Below are 20,314 nucleotides of genomic sequence, written 5' to 3'. Positions count from 1 at the left end.
TCTTCATAGATCTATGAATTGCAAATATTAAAAGCTCAATTCTTCCTTCTTTGGAATATATATCTCCATCCAGTGGTGGGCTTCAAATTTTTTTAGAACCTATTCTGTGGGTATGGCCTGTTTTGTGGGAGTGGCTTGGCAGTCATGTGACCAGGTAGGAGTGGCCAACTTGATTTCACTCACCAGGAGATGTCATGGATTGGGTAAAATATGGTGAAGCTCACTTAACAACGCTCTTGCTTAGCAACCAAAATTTTGGGCTCAATTGTAGTCATAAGTCAAGGACTATCTCTGCCTTCCTCTGCAAGGCAGCCTTGTCCTAGTAAACTATTTCTCCAATTTTCCTCTCTGTTAGAGGCACCAAAATAATCCATACAATGTAAGGTTTCTTGCTGCAGCAGGGGGTTGGACTAGATGATCTCTTAGTACATTCTAGCCCTAAATTGCTGTGCTGCTTTTCTTTCTTTCTGCTAACAAGGAAATCTGCCTGAGGCTCATTCCACATGCCTGCCAGATAGAGATAATGAAATAATGATCCTTTAGAAAGTTTGGCTCCATTCACAAGCAGGGAATCATCCAAACCCTTTTAGAAACACAATGCTCATATTGCACAAGCCCCAAAACTTCAAAAACATAAAACCATATAACATATAACCAATTTGTTCTTTCTTACACCTTTTCAATTTAAAATTAAGACTTGTGGACTTCAACTCCCAGAATTCCACAGCCAGGCATGCTCAGTTCCTATTTAAAGCGACAGCATTTGTTTTTCTCCTTTGCGAAAGAAGTTTCCTTCTTTTTCTTCTCCCTTCCCCTCCTTCCTCCCTCCCCCCTCTCTCAAACACACACAGAGAGAAGTTGGATTGGATTATCTCTCCTACCCCCTTCCCTCTCTCTCTCTCTCTCTCTCTCAAACAAATGAACAAACACACATACACACACAGAAAAGTTGGATTGGATATCTTTTCCAATGGCTGCCACCCCCCCCATTCCCCCACTGCCTTCCCCAAACACCTCCCCCATTGCAAATGCAGCCTGCTGTCTGGGTGGGAAATGCCTGGAATGCAATAAAGCCCACCCACTCACCTCCTGCTGGCAGGCTGGGGTGAGAGGAGGCAGAGAAGCCAGTGGGGAGCCAATCAGAGCCTTCTGAAAGAAAGAGGCTGGGGGAAAGTGTGTGTGCTACAGCATGGCTCTTTGCCTGGCTTGCTGCCTTCTCCTGTGGTCTCCTCAGTGCTCGCTTGTGCTCTCCCTCCCCAAGAGTAGTTTGATTGCAGGCGGAGCCACGTTGCCTTTTCAAACTTGTAATCAGTGAAGCTGGGCTGGATTTTTACATAGCTTTATCCAGCTGTGTGTGTGAGAGAGAGAGAAATGGATGGGGGTCTGGGGAAGTCACTACACTTAGAGAGGGAGACCACAAACGAGCACTGAGGAGACCACAGGAGGAGGCAGCAAGCCAGGCAAAGAGCCATGCTGTAACACACACACTTTCCCCCAGCCCCGGAAGGCTCAGATCCGCTATGTAAAAATCCAGCCCACTGATTACGTTTGAAAAGAAGTGGCTCCACCTGCAATCAAACTACACCTGGGGAGGGAGAGCACAAGCGAGCCAGGTACTTCTCTCCAGCCTTTGCCCAGAGCCCCGCACAGCACCAGGAGGATGAAGTTTGAATTCCTCTCCCTCCCTCGGACTCACATACACTTTTTCCAGCTGCTTCAGAGGACTTCAACTCTGCTCTTGCCTGTGGTCCTCTGTAGAAGCCCCACCCTCGCTTCCTTCTCTTTGAGAAGCACCTTGCAAATGGGCTGCAGGGCAGGGAAGCGTACCGGTATGGGGGCATGGCCGTGGAATTGGTATGCAAAAGTACGGCAAATTTCTGGAACCGGTACGCCCGAAGAGGTGCAAACCGGCAGGAACCTATCTCTGTCTCCATCTTAAATGAACTCATTTAACTGTGGTTTCTGAGTATAACAAATTTCTGCTTCTTTTCTGCATATCAGCTTATTTTAACATGGACCAAGAGGCTACTTTGTCAAAAAAATCATCTTTTTATTTAGCAAATGGATAGGCAAAATTCTTGGTGCTCTCTGAGCTTGGTTGTTTGCAGAAGTTTCATTACCCAACTAGATAATATTATCAGTGCAAGTGAGTGTTCTTATGTTACCTTGGTTAGTTAAAATGGCTGCAACCACAACCAAGTTCAAAGAGCACCAAAAACTTCACAGTTCAACCATGAGCTACAGATATTCTCTTCTACTGAAGACCATGACTGTGTGAAACATATTTTAGGATGAAATGTTGCCAAGTCCTCTCCTAATATTTTAGCCTTCGCCTACCCAGTGCTCTCTAGACCCAATTAGGCAATATAATCAGTGCTGGTGAACGTGGGGCTTCGTAAAGCTGGAAATATGGCCAAATTTAAAAGGATACTACACAAATTTCTCTCAAGATAGTAGATCTGTATGGTTCCCATAGTTTACTTCACTGAATTTATCATGCAGCTTATACTTTATGTACCGTAAATGAAATTTCTGCTGAAGGAGTGGCTATTAGTATTAAAAACTGTCTAGATCTTAAGGAATAACTTGTCAAAAAAAGTAACAGCAACATCTTGTTCACAGGATCAGGATTATGATAGATTTTCAACTATTACTTTTCTGCTTGCAAAATACTCCTCCAAATTCCCAATTAAGGGATGTTACTTCCTGCGGAGTTAAAGTGTCATCCACCCTTTCAGTTAACAAAAATATATGCTAGCATGAAATTTGTTGATCCTGTTGCCAATCCGTATTGTCTACTTCGACTTATTTCTGAATGGTGCTGTTCCCAATTTTGAATGTGTTAGCATGCGGTAGGCAAAGCAATTGCTTGAGTTCCCTGGCTTTGCTGTTTTCCCTCTCTGAATCGCCAGATAACAAGAAAAACGTCCACTGATCACAGTGCTAAAGGAGGAACAATTCTGACTCTTCTAAGCTTCTGCCCTCGCCTCTGCTCCTAAAGCCTCTTTATTCATAACTTAGAGTATGCTCTTGCAGACTTACTTTACAAATGAAACAAGCAATGTTTTCACTAAGATTTCCCTTTCTGTAGGCAACAAATGCCAACTTCCAGATGGCTCAATATTCTATTCCAGCCCTGCCCTAACTTAGCAGGATTTAGAGGATTTCTAGCAAAGTACTTAGCTACTGCTATTGCAGTTTTAATAGACAACTGGCATAGCACTGTTGAGGCCAGCTTTTTAAAGGCAGTAGAGTGGCAGCAAGCAAGGTTGTCATGGCCCATTGGGGAGGGGGGTGTTTACCTTGGCCTAGAACAGATGGTATCAACACCCTGATTCCACCCATTAGTAGTCCCTCAGCTACATCTGTGAGATGGGTAGCAAAACAATAGATTTTATGCACCTGGCAGCTCTTATATTTTATCAGCTAATAGCACCCCCAGCCTTAGTCGGGGTTAGTTTGGGTGAACAGGAAAAGGGAAGTGAAAATCTATTTGTCTTGGATGTGCGTGTTTACATTATCTTTTCTATTCCCTGCATTCAGAAGATGTAAATAAAAATCATGTAACCTCAAAATAATTCCAAACCAAGTGTTTCTTTTTTTAAACTCCCAATGCAACTGTTACTCCTAGGGGCTGCCCCAAGAGCTACCAATAAAAAGATAAAAACAATAACAACCCCCCCACAACTTTTAATACTGTAAGTATTAACAATAGTTTAAACCTATTTCACTCATGGGATAGGAATAAAATGTAGGTACGGTATGCACATACAGAAAAAGTAGCATTTGTATTATGTTAAGTTTCATACCTTGGGAAAAAAATGGTAAGATTCTACAGCTTCTGGTAGGGAAGGATAGTATATTGACTTCACTTCAGACTCAGAACAATTTTTACTGTATGTTGTAAATGTTTTATAAATACTAATGTATAAATGTTTTATAAAATACTATGAATTTTAGAAAAATAAATGTTATGATTTTTTAAAATGCCAGTGTGTTAAAATTCCATTTACCATTAGCAGTATTTTAAAAATGGTTTAAAACCAGCATAAAATTAGGAGCAATTAATGCCATTATTAAATAGATAGGCATCATTATCAAATACATGGTGAAACAGGTTAGTAGTACAACACAGTTGCGTGGCTATTTTTTAACAAGCACTATTTTTAAAATGTGCATAATCATTGCATACAGTACAATTACATTAAAAGCCTCTTAAGGTTTTTTTTGCAAAATTTATTTATTGATTTCATTCATTTTATTTCTGTAATCATAAAAAGAAATAAGCAGTATTAATTTTTAAAAGTATTTCAATCCATATCATGTGACTGAGAATAGTTTCATATTTTTTTTAAAAAAATGATGAACATCTAGACATAACACAACTACATCAACACAATCAAAATGGCTAGTTTGTTGAACACATGGTTGACAACATAGAATAAGACTCTGTTTTCTGCTTATCTTTTATATTTTGTTTTTAAGATTGTAAAAATTGTGAGTTTTGGATGGATTTCTATCACTAGTGTGGGAGCTGCCAAAAAATTTTATATATCCCCTTACCTTTCCCCATAAATGTTTAAAAACCAATAAAATTCCTTTTTTAAAAATGGCTAGTTTGTGAAATCATTTGGCTGGACATAACCACTTGGAATAACTAAGCATATATGCCAATATCTAATTGCTCAAACTAATCATTTTTCAGTCAAGTGGGGATTTTTAAAGTAGCCCAGCCTGTTTTAATGAGCTTCTGTATCACCTGAATAGATGCAATTAATATTGGCACTAATTCCCTACATTTGCAAAGGCTGAGGATCATTAGGGTCTTTGGTAGTTTTGCTTTCTGTCAACATTCAGAATCAAAACTGTATCTCAAGGATACAAATAACTACGTCTAGGCCAATATACAGATAAACTGTTTTGTTTTTTAATCAGAATAATTTACTCTGACAATCTTTCGCTCTCAAATCCACAAACATGATGCTGGATTATAAACTTAAGGAGATGATTACAAAAAAAATAGTTTGGCTTAAATTACTTTTGGGTTTTTTGGCAATTATTTGTTTGGATCTAAGGAACAAATCAATTAACCCTGTCATACGCAATCTTCACATGGAGTCAAGAATTGGAAAGATTTTAATGTTCCTGGTTTTATGAAGTAAAATCAATTCTGTAATTCTTTCTGCTGCATTCAAAGCTACCACTTTGAAATCTGTTAATAAAAATTGCCTTGCTAAATGGCAAAACTTTCCCCTAGCTCTTAGTATTGACAGATATGTCTCTTAAAAGTGATTAGCTGTTATGGCTAGACTACTAAATAAATAACATTCAGTATCAATGCTACCATGATTTTAGATGTACAAATAAGAAAGTATATACTGAACACAAAAACTATTCACTGTTTTTATGCAATACTGTTTCTCCGCATAGTACTGTTTCAACAGAATGGTAAGCAAAAGTATTATTTTATACACAAAGTAGTAATAACGAGGTTTTGAAACATGCTATTTTCAAAACTGAGATACAGTTCTGTGTCCACATTTTTCTAGAACTGATCATAATTTTTATGTTCCCTTATAGCTGACTTCAGACATGTTCTGCATTGAGAATGCAAAACTCTGGCTTATGAGTTCTATAATTACATAAGATTGTGTGTGATATTCCTCAGTTAAAGCAATGGGGGGAGGGGGAGAGAGGATTGTATTGTATCATTGTCTGTTATTTATTCTTTATTTGTGAAAGTACCCCAGGGATTGGACAACTCTTTGGAAGCAAAGTGCACTCCATACAAAAAGCTGAATTGAATTTATGTCTATTATTTAATCAAAGAACGTCTAAATCGACCATACTTTTTAACTGATTACAGTGTCAATCCTACAGTCAATTGACTTAAGCAGCTCCCCTGACTCACTAAAGTTTGCTCCCACTCCCAGGTGAATATTGATTGCAGTTTGAATATACATGGATTCACATGTGAATTAAAACAGGCAAAATCATCTTGATTAAACTAATCAAACATTTTAGGTATGCTTCAGTTTAGCACCTGACAAAATATTTGTAGATATTGTACTATAGATATACATTCATAACATCTCAGTGCTTGTCTCTCCAGCGAAATTATGGCACTAAAATGTAGTGTATAATGAATTGAAGCTATAAACTGATAATCTAATTAAATCATACTTATCCCTGTACTGGATGGGCAATAAACAGCCCTAGGCCTTCAAGTGAACTCTTTTTGTGACTCTTAGCTTTTTCTTCTCATGACTTCTGAAGACCAATGACAATTTCCCACCATTTTGAGTTCAGAAATACATTAAAAAGTTCTAAAATAGAGGTGAAACTCGAAAAATTAGAATATCGTGCAAAAGTTCATTTATTTCAGTAATGCAACTTAAAAGGTGCTTTTGGCAGTGGGCAGCTGGAAAATGAAGTCAGCATCCCCATAAAGCTCGTCTGTGGAAGGAGGCATTAAGTGCTCCAAAATCTCCTGGTAGACGGCTGCGTTGACCCTGGTCTTAATGAAGCACAGTGGTCCAAAGTCCTGTTGCTCCTTGGTCCAAAGTCCTCTTCTCTGATGAGAGCAACTTTTGCCAAAAACACCAAACTGGTTCAATGACTGTGGGATTACTGTGCTTGATTGGCCTCTCCATTCTTCCTCCATACTCTGAGTCCTTGGTTTCCAAATGAGATGCAAAAGTTGAGATTTATGGGGATGCTGACTTCATTTTCCAGCTGCCCACACTGCCAAAAGCACCAAAACCTGGTTCAATGACTGTTGGATTGCTGTGCTTGATTGGCCAGCAAACTCGCCTGACCTGAACCCCATAGAGAATCTATGGGGCATTGCCAAGAGAAAGATGAGAGACATGAGACCGAACAATGCAGAAGAGCTGAAGGCGGCTATTGAAGCATCCTGGTCTTCCATAACACCTCAGCAGTGCCACAGGCTGATAGCTTCCATGCCATGCCGCATTGAGGCAGTAATTGCTGCAAAAGGGGCCCAAACCAAGTACTGAGTACATATGCATGCTTATACTTTTCAGAGGTCCGATATTGTTCTATGTACAATCCTTGTTTTATAGATTGCATGTAATATTCTAATTTTCTGAGATGGTGGATTTGGGGTTTTCATGAGCTGTACGCCATAATCATCATAATTATGACCAATCACGGCTTGAACTATCTTGCTTTGCATGTAATGGGTCTTATCTCATATATTAGTTGCACCTTTTAAGTTGCATTGCTGAAATAAATTAACTTTTGCACGATATTCTAATTTTTCGAGTTTCACCTGTTTGTATATAACAACAAAAACACTCCCAGAAATCCAACCTTATCTCTACATATGACTTTACAGACATCAACATTAAGTGCAACATCAGCTACCAAAAGGTAAAGCATCCTTATTTTGCACTTTAGTGCTATACTTTGGCTCAGTGGTGGGCTCTGGCAGAGACTACTCAGAGGCGTGGCGCGCACATGCACATGCACAGTGCAACAAAAATGCTTCTGCACATGCGCAGAAGTCAAAAACAATATGGCGGTGCCTACGGCACTGCCGGGACAACAGCGGGGCTGTGGCAGGCCTGGTCGCCAAGCTACTACTGGTTCAGCCAAACCAGTCCGAACCGGTAGAAACCAACCACTGATTTGGCTCCAATGATGATGTTCAGCAAATCAATACAAAGTAAGTACGGTAGATACAAAACATTCCATATATGAAGTGTTCTCTTTTGGGTGGCCCACATCCAGACCTGGAACATGCATGTTCCAGCAGAAATGTTTCAGATACGGATAACAGGAAAATGCCAAGGACGTCAGCAAGGTAGGGAGGTAGGAAAATCGGTGGCATCAATTTAGGGGAGATAATCAAAGGGAGATCCTATGAAAAACTAGGATAGATATGTCACCCTTGAAAAAGAAAACAGTGGCAACTAAGGAGAAGCAGGAAAAGAAATACCCTGAGAAAATCAGCAGGCAGGCTAATTTACAGCCTTTGTAGAGAAAGAGAAAAATATACCTGGGCAAAGTGTTTGAGATTGTAAGATCTTTCCAGAATTGTTTCAGCACAAACCCAGAATAATCAAAATGTTCCAGGTTTCAATTCCCACCAAACTGTAATCTATGCAGAACTGTTTATCAGAACATGTAAAATACAATGTGTTTATTTCAATTAGAAACTCACTTTCCAGTTTCCTATGCTCTTATTAGAAATGCACAGTGATGAATTTTGCAGAAAGAAATACAATAAGGTTGCAATCCTATACCTAGTTTCAAGTCTCAGTGAATTTGAATACGGTTCAAATAACCACGTGTGTATTAAAAGAACAGCAATAGTAGAATTTCCATAATGGCTATTCTTAAGCTCAAGTAGATCTGATTTAAAAAAAGAGTGCCTCTCTGTCTGAATTGAATTGAATTGTCCCCTCTACAGGGTTCTTTCTTCACATTGTAGTCTGTGATCTCCATCACTATTGATTGATGAGGGAATAAAACCTTTTAGAACTGTGGTGTTAAATATATCTGTATTCCATAGTCTTTCCAATCAATTTGTGGTTTGGAAAGATGACTATTGCTTCAGGATGACCACACTACATTTATCAAATGTTGTGATAACCTGTACTTCTGGCTGCTGCTTCCCATTCCACTCTGAAAAACGTAATTGTTCCAAAAAATCCAACAACTGCCATTATTAAAAGTTGCCACTGAAGAAACAAATAGTTGCTGTAGAAGAAAGCAATAGCTGCACAGATAGACTGAAAAGAAAAAAAAACATGTTGTAAGTGCAATCTTAATGACAAGCCAACTAAGTTATAGACATTGATTTTTAATGCCATCTCACCTCCACTTTTAATTACTGGAACATAAACTTTCCTATTCATGTTTCTTTATAGAGGCAAATACACTTATTCCAAACTGGACATGTCTAATATACAGATTACTTTTTGTGAGAGTGTTGTTTGTGTATACAAAATCCAGCACAGTATTTTAAATTGTAGGTTGAATGGCCTAGCATTATTGATATACATGAATTTTGCATTTCATTTAAATATCATGTAATGTATAAATGGATTATGTCTCATTTGGAGTAAATGAGATCAGTAGCAATTACTTCTGAATAAATATAAGACAGTGTTGCAAAAATACCAAAATATCTTTTCTATATAAGCATACCACCTTGAACTCCAGGGTAATTTTGATGGAGGAAAGGCAGGCTACATATTGAACAACAAAAATATACTATTGTGGATGCATTCTTTGCTACCATAATGCAACTGTTACTTTATAGTTTTTACTTGATAATATCACAGGAACTTTTCTCAGAAATTAATTCTACTCTTGCTTTTTCTTAGCACAAAGGGCAAAGTTTCTTTTAAGCCATGCTCAATTTCTAATGGCTAAATACACAGAGCCATAAAATTCTTTGGCAAGTGTACAGCAATATAGTATGGTATTACTTCCAGAATGTGGTAATCATGGGTGGGTGTTAGCCCAGTCTATATGGTTTTCTGATAATTTCTTGCCAAATATTATCAAGCCTAATTATACTTAGTAAGCAAGTGAGACAAGATTGGCTAAGTGCTATGACCTTCTGAGACATTTTCCCCAATGAAAATGGAAGTTATTAGGTACCTCCACTTTTGGGCTTAGTAGTATCAGGCTAAAGACTGGGAAGCTATGAGTTCTAGTCCCACTTTAGGTACAAAGCCTGTTGGGTGACCTTGGATCAATTATTCTCTTTCTCAACCCTATGAAGAAGGAAAATCACTTCCAAAAAATCTTGAACTGCATGGATTACAATTGTCCTCAACTCACAACCACAATTGGGAGTAGAATTTCCATTGCTAAGGTTGTTAAGGGAGTCATGTCCCAATTTTGTGTAATAATGTATGCCAGCTACTAAGTGCCAGTGACCATGGTGGGAGTGCTATGATAATTGTAAGTGTGAGCATTGTTTATAAGTCACTTTTTTCAGTGCTGTTGTAACTTTGAATATTTGTTAAACAAATTGTTGTAAGTCGAGGGCTATCTGTAGTCCAGGCAGCTGCTGGAAGTCCAAAACTGACGAAAAAGCACCAAACATCACCACCATCTGGTTCTGCCACTTGGAAGTAGATATTACCTGAATGAATTTAAATATAGCAAAGGCAGGTGCACTGTCTTCAGAATACAAGAATCCCAAAATACTAAGGAGTTGAGTGTTGAAACAGCTATCTCCAAAGCCCAGTAAGAAACTGCAAAAAATGGCCAATTCTTTGCTAAAATAAAGAAGCAATAAACAATAAACTCAAAATTATAACTGAAAAACAGTATTATGCTCAGTTCTATCATTTTTTATTTTCTTCAGGTTTGAGAAATACAACAGAAAAGTGGTCAATCACTTATTCATTCAATTTTTATAGCCGCCGGTCTTAAATGTATGACTCATAAACAAGCAACATTTAAAACACCAACACTATTTTAAAAACTGCAGTTTAAAACAATAAAAATACTGCATATAAAAAACCCATTAAAATCACACATAGTTTGTTTAGCACAGATATCAGAGTAAATGCTAGAGGGCCATGTTTCTCTAATAATACCTTCTCTCAGGAATTGTGTATCATTTGTTTGTACATAACCTTTCATATACATTTACAAAATAGCTGACAACAATGGAATTAGATTCCTGTAATTCTTCCAACCTTCAATATGCTTTGATTGGGACTATTAATAGTGTTCTCTTTTAGTGTCACTGATTTCATGTAAGGTTCGATAATCATCAAACTTAATATGCCTCTTCCTCATAACATTGTCATGGCATTTTATCTCAAACAGAAAAAGATTGCTGTTGTTTTACTATGATGCCTTTTTGATCAGTCTAACTTTATGGCATTCCAGTACTTGAACCGATGGGTTCTGATCAGGGGTGAAATGCTACCGGTGTAGCAAAAAATGCTAAGGTTCGCCCGAACCGGTAGTAAAAAAATGCTTTAAAAAGTGAAAAAAAAGGTTCCGACAATCACACAGCATAGCTGATTGTCATGGAACCTTTTTTTCCCACTTTTTAAAGCATCTTTTTACTATCTATTCACCCAAACTGGCAGGACAAAAATGCTTTAAAAAGTGAAATAAAGAGGGTCTGGAAATCGCACAGCTCACAACTGATCCACACGATCATTGGAACCATTTTTTCCACTTTTTAAAGCATTTTTTTCCTGCCCGTTCGGGTGAATAGGTACGAAAAAAATGCTGTGAGTCACGTGATCGTCAGACCCTCTTTATTTCACTTTTTAAGGCATTTTTTTCCTACCTGGAAAAAAGTTGCCCACGCTCACCCGGTCACATGACCACCACCAGCAAGCCAGACTCACAGAACCAGTGGCATAAAAAATAAAATAGATTTCACCACTGGTTCTGATGCATCCATTTTACAGTAGAGAAGCACAAATCTATCCTGAATTATCCTGTGTTACTTCAAGATTTATGCATGTGATATAGAGACCATATTTTGCTTGTTATTATTTGATTAAATAATAATTTGTGACCATTAAACAATATATTGAATATTAATCAAGATTCATAATTCATTTCAGAATAAACTGGAGATAGCTTAAGGTACTTGAATTCTAGTAATTTAGCTATAATTTCACCTAAGAAAAGTTTAACCCCACCCTGTCCATCTTCGAACAGATCTTATATGACTGAAGAATTTCCAGTTATGAAATTCTATAAAATTTCTAGTTCTATTCCATAATAGGGAAACACAAATGCAAAAAAATAGCACAATACTGGAATTTGAAACTGAAAGTTAAATATGTCATCCTGACAATGAAACTTAAAAAATGATCTTCAAATGCTAGTAATTCTTATAACAAAATGATTGTGTCCAAGAAGAAGAAGAAACTACAAGAAATGGGCAATAATTCCAGATTCTGTGAGTTAGCTACATTTTCATTTATTACTTCTGCAAAAAATATATATACAATAATTGTCTTTTTAAAATAATCTGGACGGAAGAAGCAAAAATACGTACTTTGGTTCCATGAATGCAATGCTATCTGTTCCTTCCATGGAGGCAATAGGTGCATCATTTGGTATATTACAAAAAATCAAATAGAAAGCTATGAAATGGATCACAATGCCTAACATCACCACTGGGTTCCTGCCAAATCTGTGGTTCTTACTTAGGAGGCCAAAGATTCCTCCACCTGTAACAGTAAATATATAATTATTATCCATTAAAAATTGTTTTCTTTAATGCAGATGCTCACAGGGTAAATTAAGGAACAAGCTTTTTATTGAAAATGTTAAAAGGAAAGTGTTTTCTTGAAGACTGGTTTCTTAAGATTTCCAACATTAAGGAAGTATCTTAACTGGAATAGTTAGAACCTACCTTAGCAGCACTGTACTATAAAATTCCAATAGCTGCCAGTTTGTTACCATCATCCATAAGGATGCTATGATAATCTGCTGGTGGCACTGTCTCTTTAAGGAGACTCAGTAAATGCATACTAGTACATGTCAAGCAAGAACTCTAAAAACACTCTGTCTTTGTTTTCTTGCATATGCTTCATTATCCAACTAGGTAACATCATCGGTGCTAAAAGGGAGTAGGGTTTGCTCTCTGTTTATATACAGTGCCTTGCCCTGTCAGTGTTGGGTTACAAGTGGACTGGTGTCACAACAAATTGGAGTGTTGGCCAACAAATGGACTGGTGTCATAGCAAACTGAAACAGCGCTACATTAATAATAGCATTACACTGTAATAATAATAGCATTACATTGGAATAATAATAGATTACAATGGAGCATTACACATGTCATTATATCAAAACAATATGTCTGCTTTTTATATTGTACAATGTACTGAACTCACATATTCTATAACGGGGTGTCAAACTCATAGCGTCACATTGTCGTCACGTGACATATCACAACTTTTTCCCCTTCACTAAAACGGGGGTGGGCATGGCTAGCATGTGATGCATCTAGCCCAAGGGCCGCGGGTTTGACACCCCTGTTCTATAGTGACACATAGGATGAAGGCAAAGAATAAATATGTAATACAACCTTATTCATGAATTTAAAGCAAAAATAAATAAATAAATCCTCTGACAATGCTTTGTGGAGTCTTGTTTAACCTTTGTTCATTTATTTTGCAATGGTAAAGTGAGGACAACTGAGAACTTAGGGTGAGACCTGCCTACTTGATCATTCCTCTACAAGGAAAATTTAACAATTAATTTTGGACTTCTAGTATCTTAGTTCTTTGCTGAATTACTTTATCTACCTGTATATTATATACATGTACTCATTGATCACATTTATTATTAAATTTATTTATTTAATATCAGAAAATATTTTCTTTTATTTAGAATAATAGAAAATATTTTCTATTATTTACAAGTTTCTCAAAGTTTGTTGTATCATTTCATTTTGTTGAGAAGCAGTTTGAACTCACCTAATATTTCTCCAATGCCAATGAAAATACCAGAGAGTCCAATAAGACTTTTTTCTTCAGCACCAAATTTCTTTATAGCGCCTATACAAGTTCCATATACTCCAGAGAAGAATGTTAATTCCAGCCCTTGAAAAACAACATTATTTCAGTCATTATTATATGCAAGTATTTATCCTTAAGTAAAACACTTTCAGAGGAACTTTCAATAAATATTTCAATGATAATTATTTAGCAAAATTCCCATACCCCTCACAAGACTCAAAAAAATGAACACCACTTAGAAACAAACAGTGTAAAGACCTCTTTGAATAAAGAAACCAGCAACTATCCCTGCTCTTTGCTAACTGTATAGTAACCTGACAGATCATGAGGGCCAGAATTGCATTTTTACCATAAACATGCCCCAAATTCAACAACTCAATTCCAAAGTAAATTAAAAACTTCCAGAGTTAAACTTGGCATGTTGGCTACTTGGATATGTCCATTAAGGTTTTTTGGCAATAATATAAGATGTTTCTTTTTCAATTTCCCAACCAAAGATAGAACTACAATTTTCTGGAGACTCTTATCCAAGCTCAAATCATTCAATACAGCTTGGCATTTTTTAAATCAATCATTAAGTAGATGCCCCTGCCATGGGCTCTCAAGGCCTCCCCCCACCCATGGTACCCCAAACTCCACTACCCACTCTTTGTGGTTGCAGCAGTCCTTGGCCCTGCTTCCCACCCCATCAGGTCCCACATCATCATACTTGAATCACCCATCATGCACTTATCTTTTGAAGGTCTCCGGAGTTCAGGTTAGAGAAGCAAAGCAAGCTGCTCTGTTGCTGGGCCACATGGTGCAATCCTGGAAGTGGCCACCATTTTCCAAGTGGATGCAATTCAATGCAGCTGCTTGGAAAATAATGGCCACTTCTAGGATTGCACCATGTGGCCCCACAGCCTGCCTCCTTCCCTAACTCGAGCTAGAGATCTTCCAAAGGTAAGTGAGTAGGAGAGTGTGAGGCCCCGTGGGGTGGGCAGCCAACAACACCTAGAGGAATCTAGTGGGAGAGATATGTAAGGGTGCTGCAACATCCCTGCAGTTGATTGTAGGGGAAACAACTGTGGTGGAACAGCAGTGACCATAACTTCAGGACTAGATTATAAGTAACTTTTGAAGGTCTTCAAACAGTCAACCAGTCATAAGTCAAAGACTCATAACTACCATGTTTCACTGAAAATATGACATGTCCTGATAATAAGGCCATGCTACATTTTTCTGGTGGGCAAAAATATAAGCCCTCCCCCGCAAATAGGCCCCCTGGACAACCCCCACCTCCGGCCAGGTAGAGCACCGCTCACCAACATAGCGGTATCCTGAAGGTGCCAAGCCGTGGGAACCGGGGAGGAGGCAAAGGTGATTGCGTTGCTTCGGGGTACCGCTAGGTTGGTGAGCAGCGCTGTGCCCAGCTGAAAAGGGGGGTTTCCGGGTGGCTGCTCTCTTGTGAGCGGGCTGCCAAAGAGCCGGGCACAGCCTCATTGGCTAATAGCTGTGTTGCGCTGTCACAGCAGTGCAACACAACAGCCATAAAGCGACCATGCTCACGAGCAGCCAGTCGGCAAATCCCCTTTCCAGCCGGGCACAGCGCCATTCACTGACCTAGGGGTATTGCCAAGGCATGTGAGTGCCTGCTCCCGCGGCTTGGCGCCTTCAAAATGCCAGTGAAAGGTGCTCTGCACGGCTGCAGAGAGGGGTTGTACGAGCGGCTGTTCCGCTCCCACTCGCGCGCCTCCCAGCCTCACGATGCCCTGGCCCAGCTCTCCCCACAGAGCCAGAGCACCTCCGCTGCTGCAGCCGTCACTATCCCAGCATGGCCTTTTCGGCGGCTTCCAAACCGAATCTTCTGGCAGTGGCCACTCTGGGCATACGCTCTATGGTTGTGGGCCAGCTGTGGGACCCTGTCTTATTTTCGGGGAAACACAGTACCAAACATAAGTCAAGGACGATCTGTAGTTTCCTCGCAGCCCCATGGAATTACAGTGACATCAACTAATGCAATAATGTCAGGAAAAAAAGGTCATTAGTTGATTTTCATGAAGAAACAAAATATTGGACATTTAGAAAAAAATGTAAGCAATATAAGAAATGTCTGTACTGCATAAACTTTCAAGATTGGTATTTGCAGTCTTGTTCCATTACCTGTGTAGGCTGTTGGGACACTAAGTAGCAAAATCCGTTTTGTAGCACACAATTTGAATGATCTTTCTACAAAGAATGCAAAATGGAAATATTTAATTAAACTTGATGTGAAGAGAATCTTCATTGATTTGTAATTCAAAAATTGGAAACTGGGCTTAATTCCAATACCCCTTTCTCTCTCAATGACAATGAGCTCTTTTCTGGTGGTACTCACAGTTTTGACGTAAGTACACTATGGAGCTTAACAAATCAGTGGACTATACCTTGTGAGCCAAAGCAGGATAAACAATTAATCCAGCTGCACCAAAAATAGGCAATGTTACAAGATTTATAGTAATGTTGCTACTAACATTATATCTCTGCCTCCTTGAGGAGGGAAATCTCAGAAAGAAGTTACAAGGAATTGTAACCATTTGTATTTGACTCTTGCTGAGCATGTAAAAATGCCCTGGGAACTTTTACTTACTTATTGCATCCACGGCCCTTGATGTTTTGCTTTGACTGGACCTGATAAAACAAGTATTTATTTAACGTGAAAAAATATGCAATATATTAAGAAAATCATTATCTTGCATCATTATCAATGTTTTCCTTTACTCAGTACCATTTGTCATTTAAAAAAATAAAATATCAATATAGGAAATATTGATTTAGAAATAAGCCATTAACCTAAACTATATGTGCATTAAACTTTTGACATCACTTTTTTTTCATGAATCCCCCCTACACATCAAAATAGGTCTGCCCAATATCATGCAACATAAAAATGTATCAACACAAATTAACTTTCCTAGATAAATTAGGTATGTAGTTTCATGTAAATTATCTTGTAGCTGTACAGTTTAAATCTATGCATCCTTCCTACGCTGAATAACTGGGGCAAACTGATTATTTTCTAGTTACAATGCCTCTCTGCATTAAATACAAGCATCCTTTCTTAGTCAAAAAAGAGCAGAAATATTTGACTAAGAATATACTGATATAACAAAAAAATCAACCATTAGCACCTACACTCTCTCTGCAATGTTTTCAGCAGTGGTTTCCTCTTCTTCTGAATTTGTTTCTTCTGGAGTTCTAATGAGAAAAAACAAAACAGTGCCCACTAGACTGATCACCGTCAGAGAGATGAAGACAGTCCTACGGTCACTTTCTGTGGAGAAGAAAAATAGTGTGTTATACCTTCTTCAATGAACAGTGTACTCATTCAAAGTTGCCAAAACATTCAGGCTATTTTTCAGATAAAACAAAATATAAAGTACAGAACAAAATTTACATTCATAACAAATGTCAGTAAATTTTCACGAATCAAACCAAGATTCTGTATTTGAAGATAACTATCCATATTAAAATATTGCTTTAGTATGGTCATGGAGTTAGTCACTTAATTAGGCAATTATTAGGAAATAAAGCAGAAAAGCATCCAAAACTTTTAATATATTCAGAGGAAGAACTCTGCATAAATATTCTGGTAGATAGTTTTAATAGGCATAATACTGCCTTTGTATTTAAATTCATATTTACAGTAACATAAGGAGGAAATTATCTTCCCAAATGCTTTCACAAATGGTTTTTCTAGTTCTCTCAATTACAAATATAAATGCTTATATATATGTATATATGCATATATGTATACATACACACACACACACACACACAGGATATGTGCATGTGTATCTAGAGATATTAATATAGAGATATAGATTTGATGATTTAGAATATATATATATATATATATATATATATATATATATATATATATATGAGAGAGAGAGAGAGAGAGAGAGAGAGAGAGAGAGAGAGAGAGAGAGAGAGAGAGAGAGAGAGAGAGAGAGAGAGAGAGAGAGAGATCAGTTGAAAATTTCAGTCTTCAAAGAAGTCTGACTGTATCTGTTTTCTCTGGTTCCCTATTCTTCACTTGTCTTTTAGCTTACTATAGCTGATTGGTAAGTAAGGAAAGCAAATTTTACAGTTTTTCAGAATGTAATGTGTTAGATATTAACATATATCGTAGGAAGTCTCCTCTCTGGTCCGCTGCTACAGCGGGAAACAGGTATCGCTCTGATTGGTCGAGAGGCGTACCCGAGTCCTATAAAAGGGGAACCCTCCGGCCACAGAGCAAGCTGGATCACTACTACTACTAATAAAGAGCTGTTAAGTCACTTCGTGTCCGCAGTCTGTTCTCTCGTTGCCCAGATCTAACATTGGCGATGAGGGTGGTATCGAGAGACAGATAGGACGAAGAACGCTACTTCAGAATCTTCGGATTTGATCCAGCCTAGGAATTCGGCAGAAAATCCGGCAGCCATCTCAGGACACCGCAGCGCGGCAAATTCAAACAAGAGAAGATGGCGATGCACACTCCCCCCGCTCCATTCGACCCAGCGAACGACGAATGGGAAGCCTTCATGATTCGTTTCGAGTGTTTTCTCGAAGCGAACGAATACACGGGGATAACCGACGCCCGAAAGAAAAACATCTTCCTTGGCTACTGTGGAAAGGAAGTCTTCAACACGGCCAGAGACCTCACCGCGCCTACTCCGATACAAGCGGTATCATGGACGGTGTTGCAACAGGCTCTACAGACTCATTACGCGCCAAAACCTTCCCGCCACGTTTGCCGCCAGGAATTCAACACGCGGAACCAGAAGGCGGGAGAATCAATCAACCAATATGTTGCAGCCCTGCGTAAAGCAGCAACTCACTGCGAGTTCAGGGATCTGGACGAGCATATCCTGGCACAATTTGTCTGTGGGTTAAAAGACATTTCACTACAAAAGAAGCTGTTGGCAAACCCAAATTTAACCCTACAGATAGCACTGAACGAAGCAAGGGCATCAGAGTCAGCGGAGAAATCATCGGTAACCATACAACGCGGTTTCAGCGTAAGCCAGCCAGCACCCAGGCAAACCAGAGTTCACTACGAGGACACAAACCCCGACTACGAGGATCCCGAGTTCGAGGACAGTCACCTGATGCGGAGCAGTCACATGAGGCCTGGGGGGAGACCCGGATTCCGTTTGCCGCCCTGCGCAAGCTGCGGAGGTAATCACCCCCGGTCTACCTGTAGGTTCAGGAACGTTGTTTGTTCACACTGCAACAAACTTGGGCACATCGCACGAGTGTGCCGGAGCGAAGTCCCTGCCTCACGGCAGCCACCTATGTACCGCCAACAGAAGCCCAACCCAGGGGCTTGGCGAAATCAAAAAGGGCGCCCAGAGAGAAATCCACAAGTGTTTACCCAGAGAGAAAATCCCCAAAGAGCTGAGCGAGCGTATTCCCAGAGAGATTACACACAAAGAGCTGAGAGAGCGTTCTATCAAGACGCTCAACGAGAGTATTTTCAGGATACAGATGCTGAGATAGAGTTGACCCAGAGAGAGGAATTGCGAACGTATCTCACCACAATAAGTCAGGTCCGCACCAAGCGGCCAAAAAAGCTGAAAGTCACAGTCCTCTTGGAGGGCTCACCTTGCGAGCTGGAAGTTGACACAGGATCGTCCCTGACGATCATTTCATGGGCATCCATGAAACAGGCTATCCCTAGTCTCAAAAAGAGCCAACTACGCGTTCCAGACATCCTGCTTCGAGACTACCAGGGGAACCGAGTCCCCATCGTGGGCCAAGGCACATTCCAGATCCGTTTCAAGGACATCGTAGCCCAGCTGCCCGTGACCATCGCCAGCGCACCGTTACAGAACCTTTTGGGACTAGATTGGTTTGAAGCCTTGGGGTTAGAAGTCACCGGAATCAACGCCGTGGAGAACAGCAGCGCTGAGCAGATATTTAAGGAGTTCGAGCATGTGTTCAGCCCCGGTCTTGGTAAGTATGTGGGTAAACCAATCTCATTCAATTTAGACCCCAAAGTGGCGCCAATCCGACTTAAACCGAGACGAGTGCCTTTTGCACTCCGCCCAAAAATAGATAAGGAAATAGATAAGTTAGTGGAGCAAGGAATCCTTGAGCCGGTGGATCACGCGCGCTGGGAAACTCCCACTGTGACCCCAGTCAAGCCAGACGGGTCAGTCCGCATCTGCGCGGACTATAAATGCACAATTAATGTCGCACTACAACAAAGCGCATATCCTGTGCCAGTAGTACAACACTTATTGCACTCGTTGGGGCCAGGGAAAATATTTGCTAAATTAGACATGGCACAAGCTTACCAGCAATTGCCCGTGGATAGCGCCACAGCGGAGGCCCAAACTATAGTGACGCATAGAGGAGCATTCAAATGCAACCGGCTACAATTCGGTGTGAGCATTGCTCCAGGTTTGTTCCAGAGCGTCATGGAACGACTTTTGCAAGGGATACCGGGAGTCGTCCCCTATTTCGACGACATCTTAGTGTCCGCTGCAAACGAGGAGCAATTAAATAAAAGAGTCAGAACTGTTTTGGCCAGAATCAGAGAGAAGGGTCTCCACCTTAAAAAGGAAAAATGCCAAATTAACTTGCCTAGCGTAGAATTCCTGGGATATAGAATCGATGGTCAGGGAATACACCCCACTTCAAAGAAAATTAAGGCGATCCAGGACGCCCCCACACCACGGAATCAGACCGAGTTGCAGGCCTTCCTCCGACTATTTAACTTCTACAGCGTTTTTCTGAGACAGAAGGCGACCGTTGCTGAGCCGTTACATCGACTACTCCAGAGGAACGCACCATGGAGATGGGGACGATCCGAA

General features: G+C 39.7%; 1 protein-coding gene across 1 annotated transcript in view; it reads right to left on the bottom strand.

Annotated features, from left to right (window-relative positions):
- Positions 1 to 3,398: 3,398 nt before the first annotated feature.
- The window catches only part of MFSD11 (major facilitator superfamily domain containing 11), a 34,925-nt gene continuing 18,009 nt past the window's right edge, over positions 3,399 to 20,314 (bottom strand). The window contains exons 8-14 of the mRNA XM_081935277.1: positions 16,644 to 16,782; positions 16,099 to 16,139; positions 15,633 to 15,698; positions 13,449 to 13,574; positions 12,020 to 12,194; positions 10,127 to 10,262; positions 3,399 to 8,759 (exon numbers count right to left, since the gene is read on the bottom strand). Of these exons, the coding sequence (XP_081791403.1) occupies positions 8,604 to 8,759; positions 10,127 to 10,262; positions 12,020 to 12,194; positions 13,449 to 13,574; positions 15,633 to 15,698; positions 16,099 to 16,139; positions 16,644 to 16,782 (839 nt within the window). The 3' untranslated portion in view covers positions 3,399 to 8,603. The remainder of the gene's footprint in view (positions 8,760 to 10,126; positions 10,263 to 12,019; positions 12,195 to 13,448; positions 13,575 to 15,632; positions 15,699 to 16,098; positions 16,140 to 16,643; positions 16,783 to 20,314) is intronic.

The sequence above is a fragment of the Natrix helvetica genome, assembly GCF_964273705.1.
Source record: "Natrix helvetica genome assembly, chromosome: 1".
NCBI lineage: Eukaryota > Metazoa > Chordata > Lepidosauria > Squamata > Natricidae > Natrix > Natrix helvetica.
The sequence above is the reverse complement of the archived record's forward strand: the minus strand, read 5'-3'. Positions and strand labels throughout refer to the sequence as shown.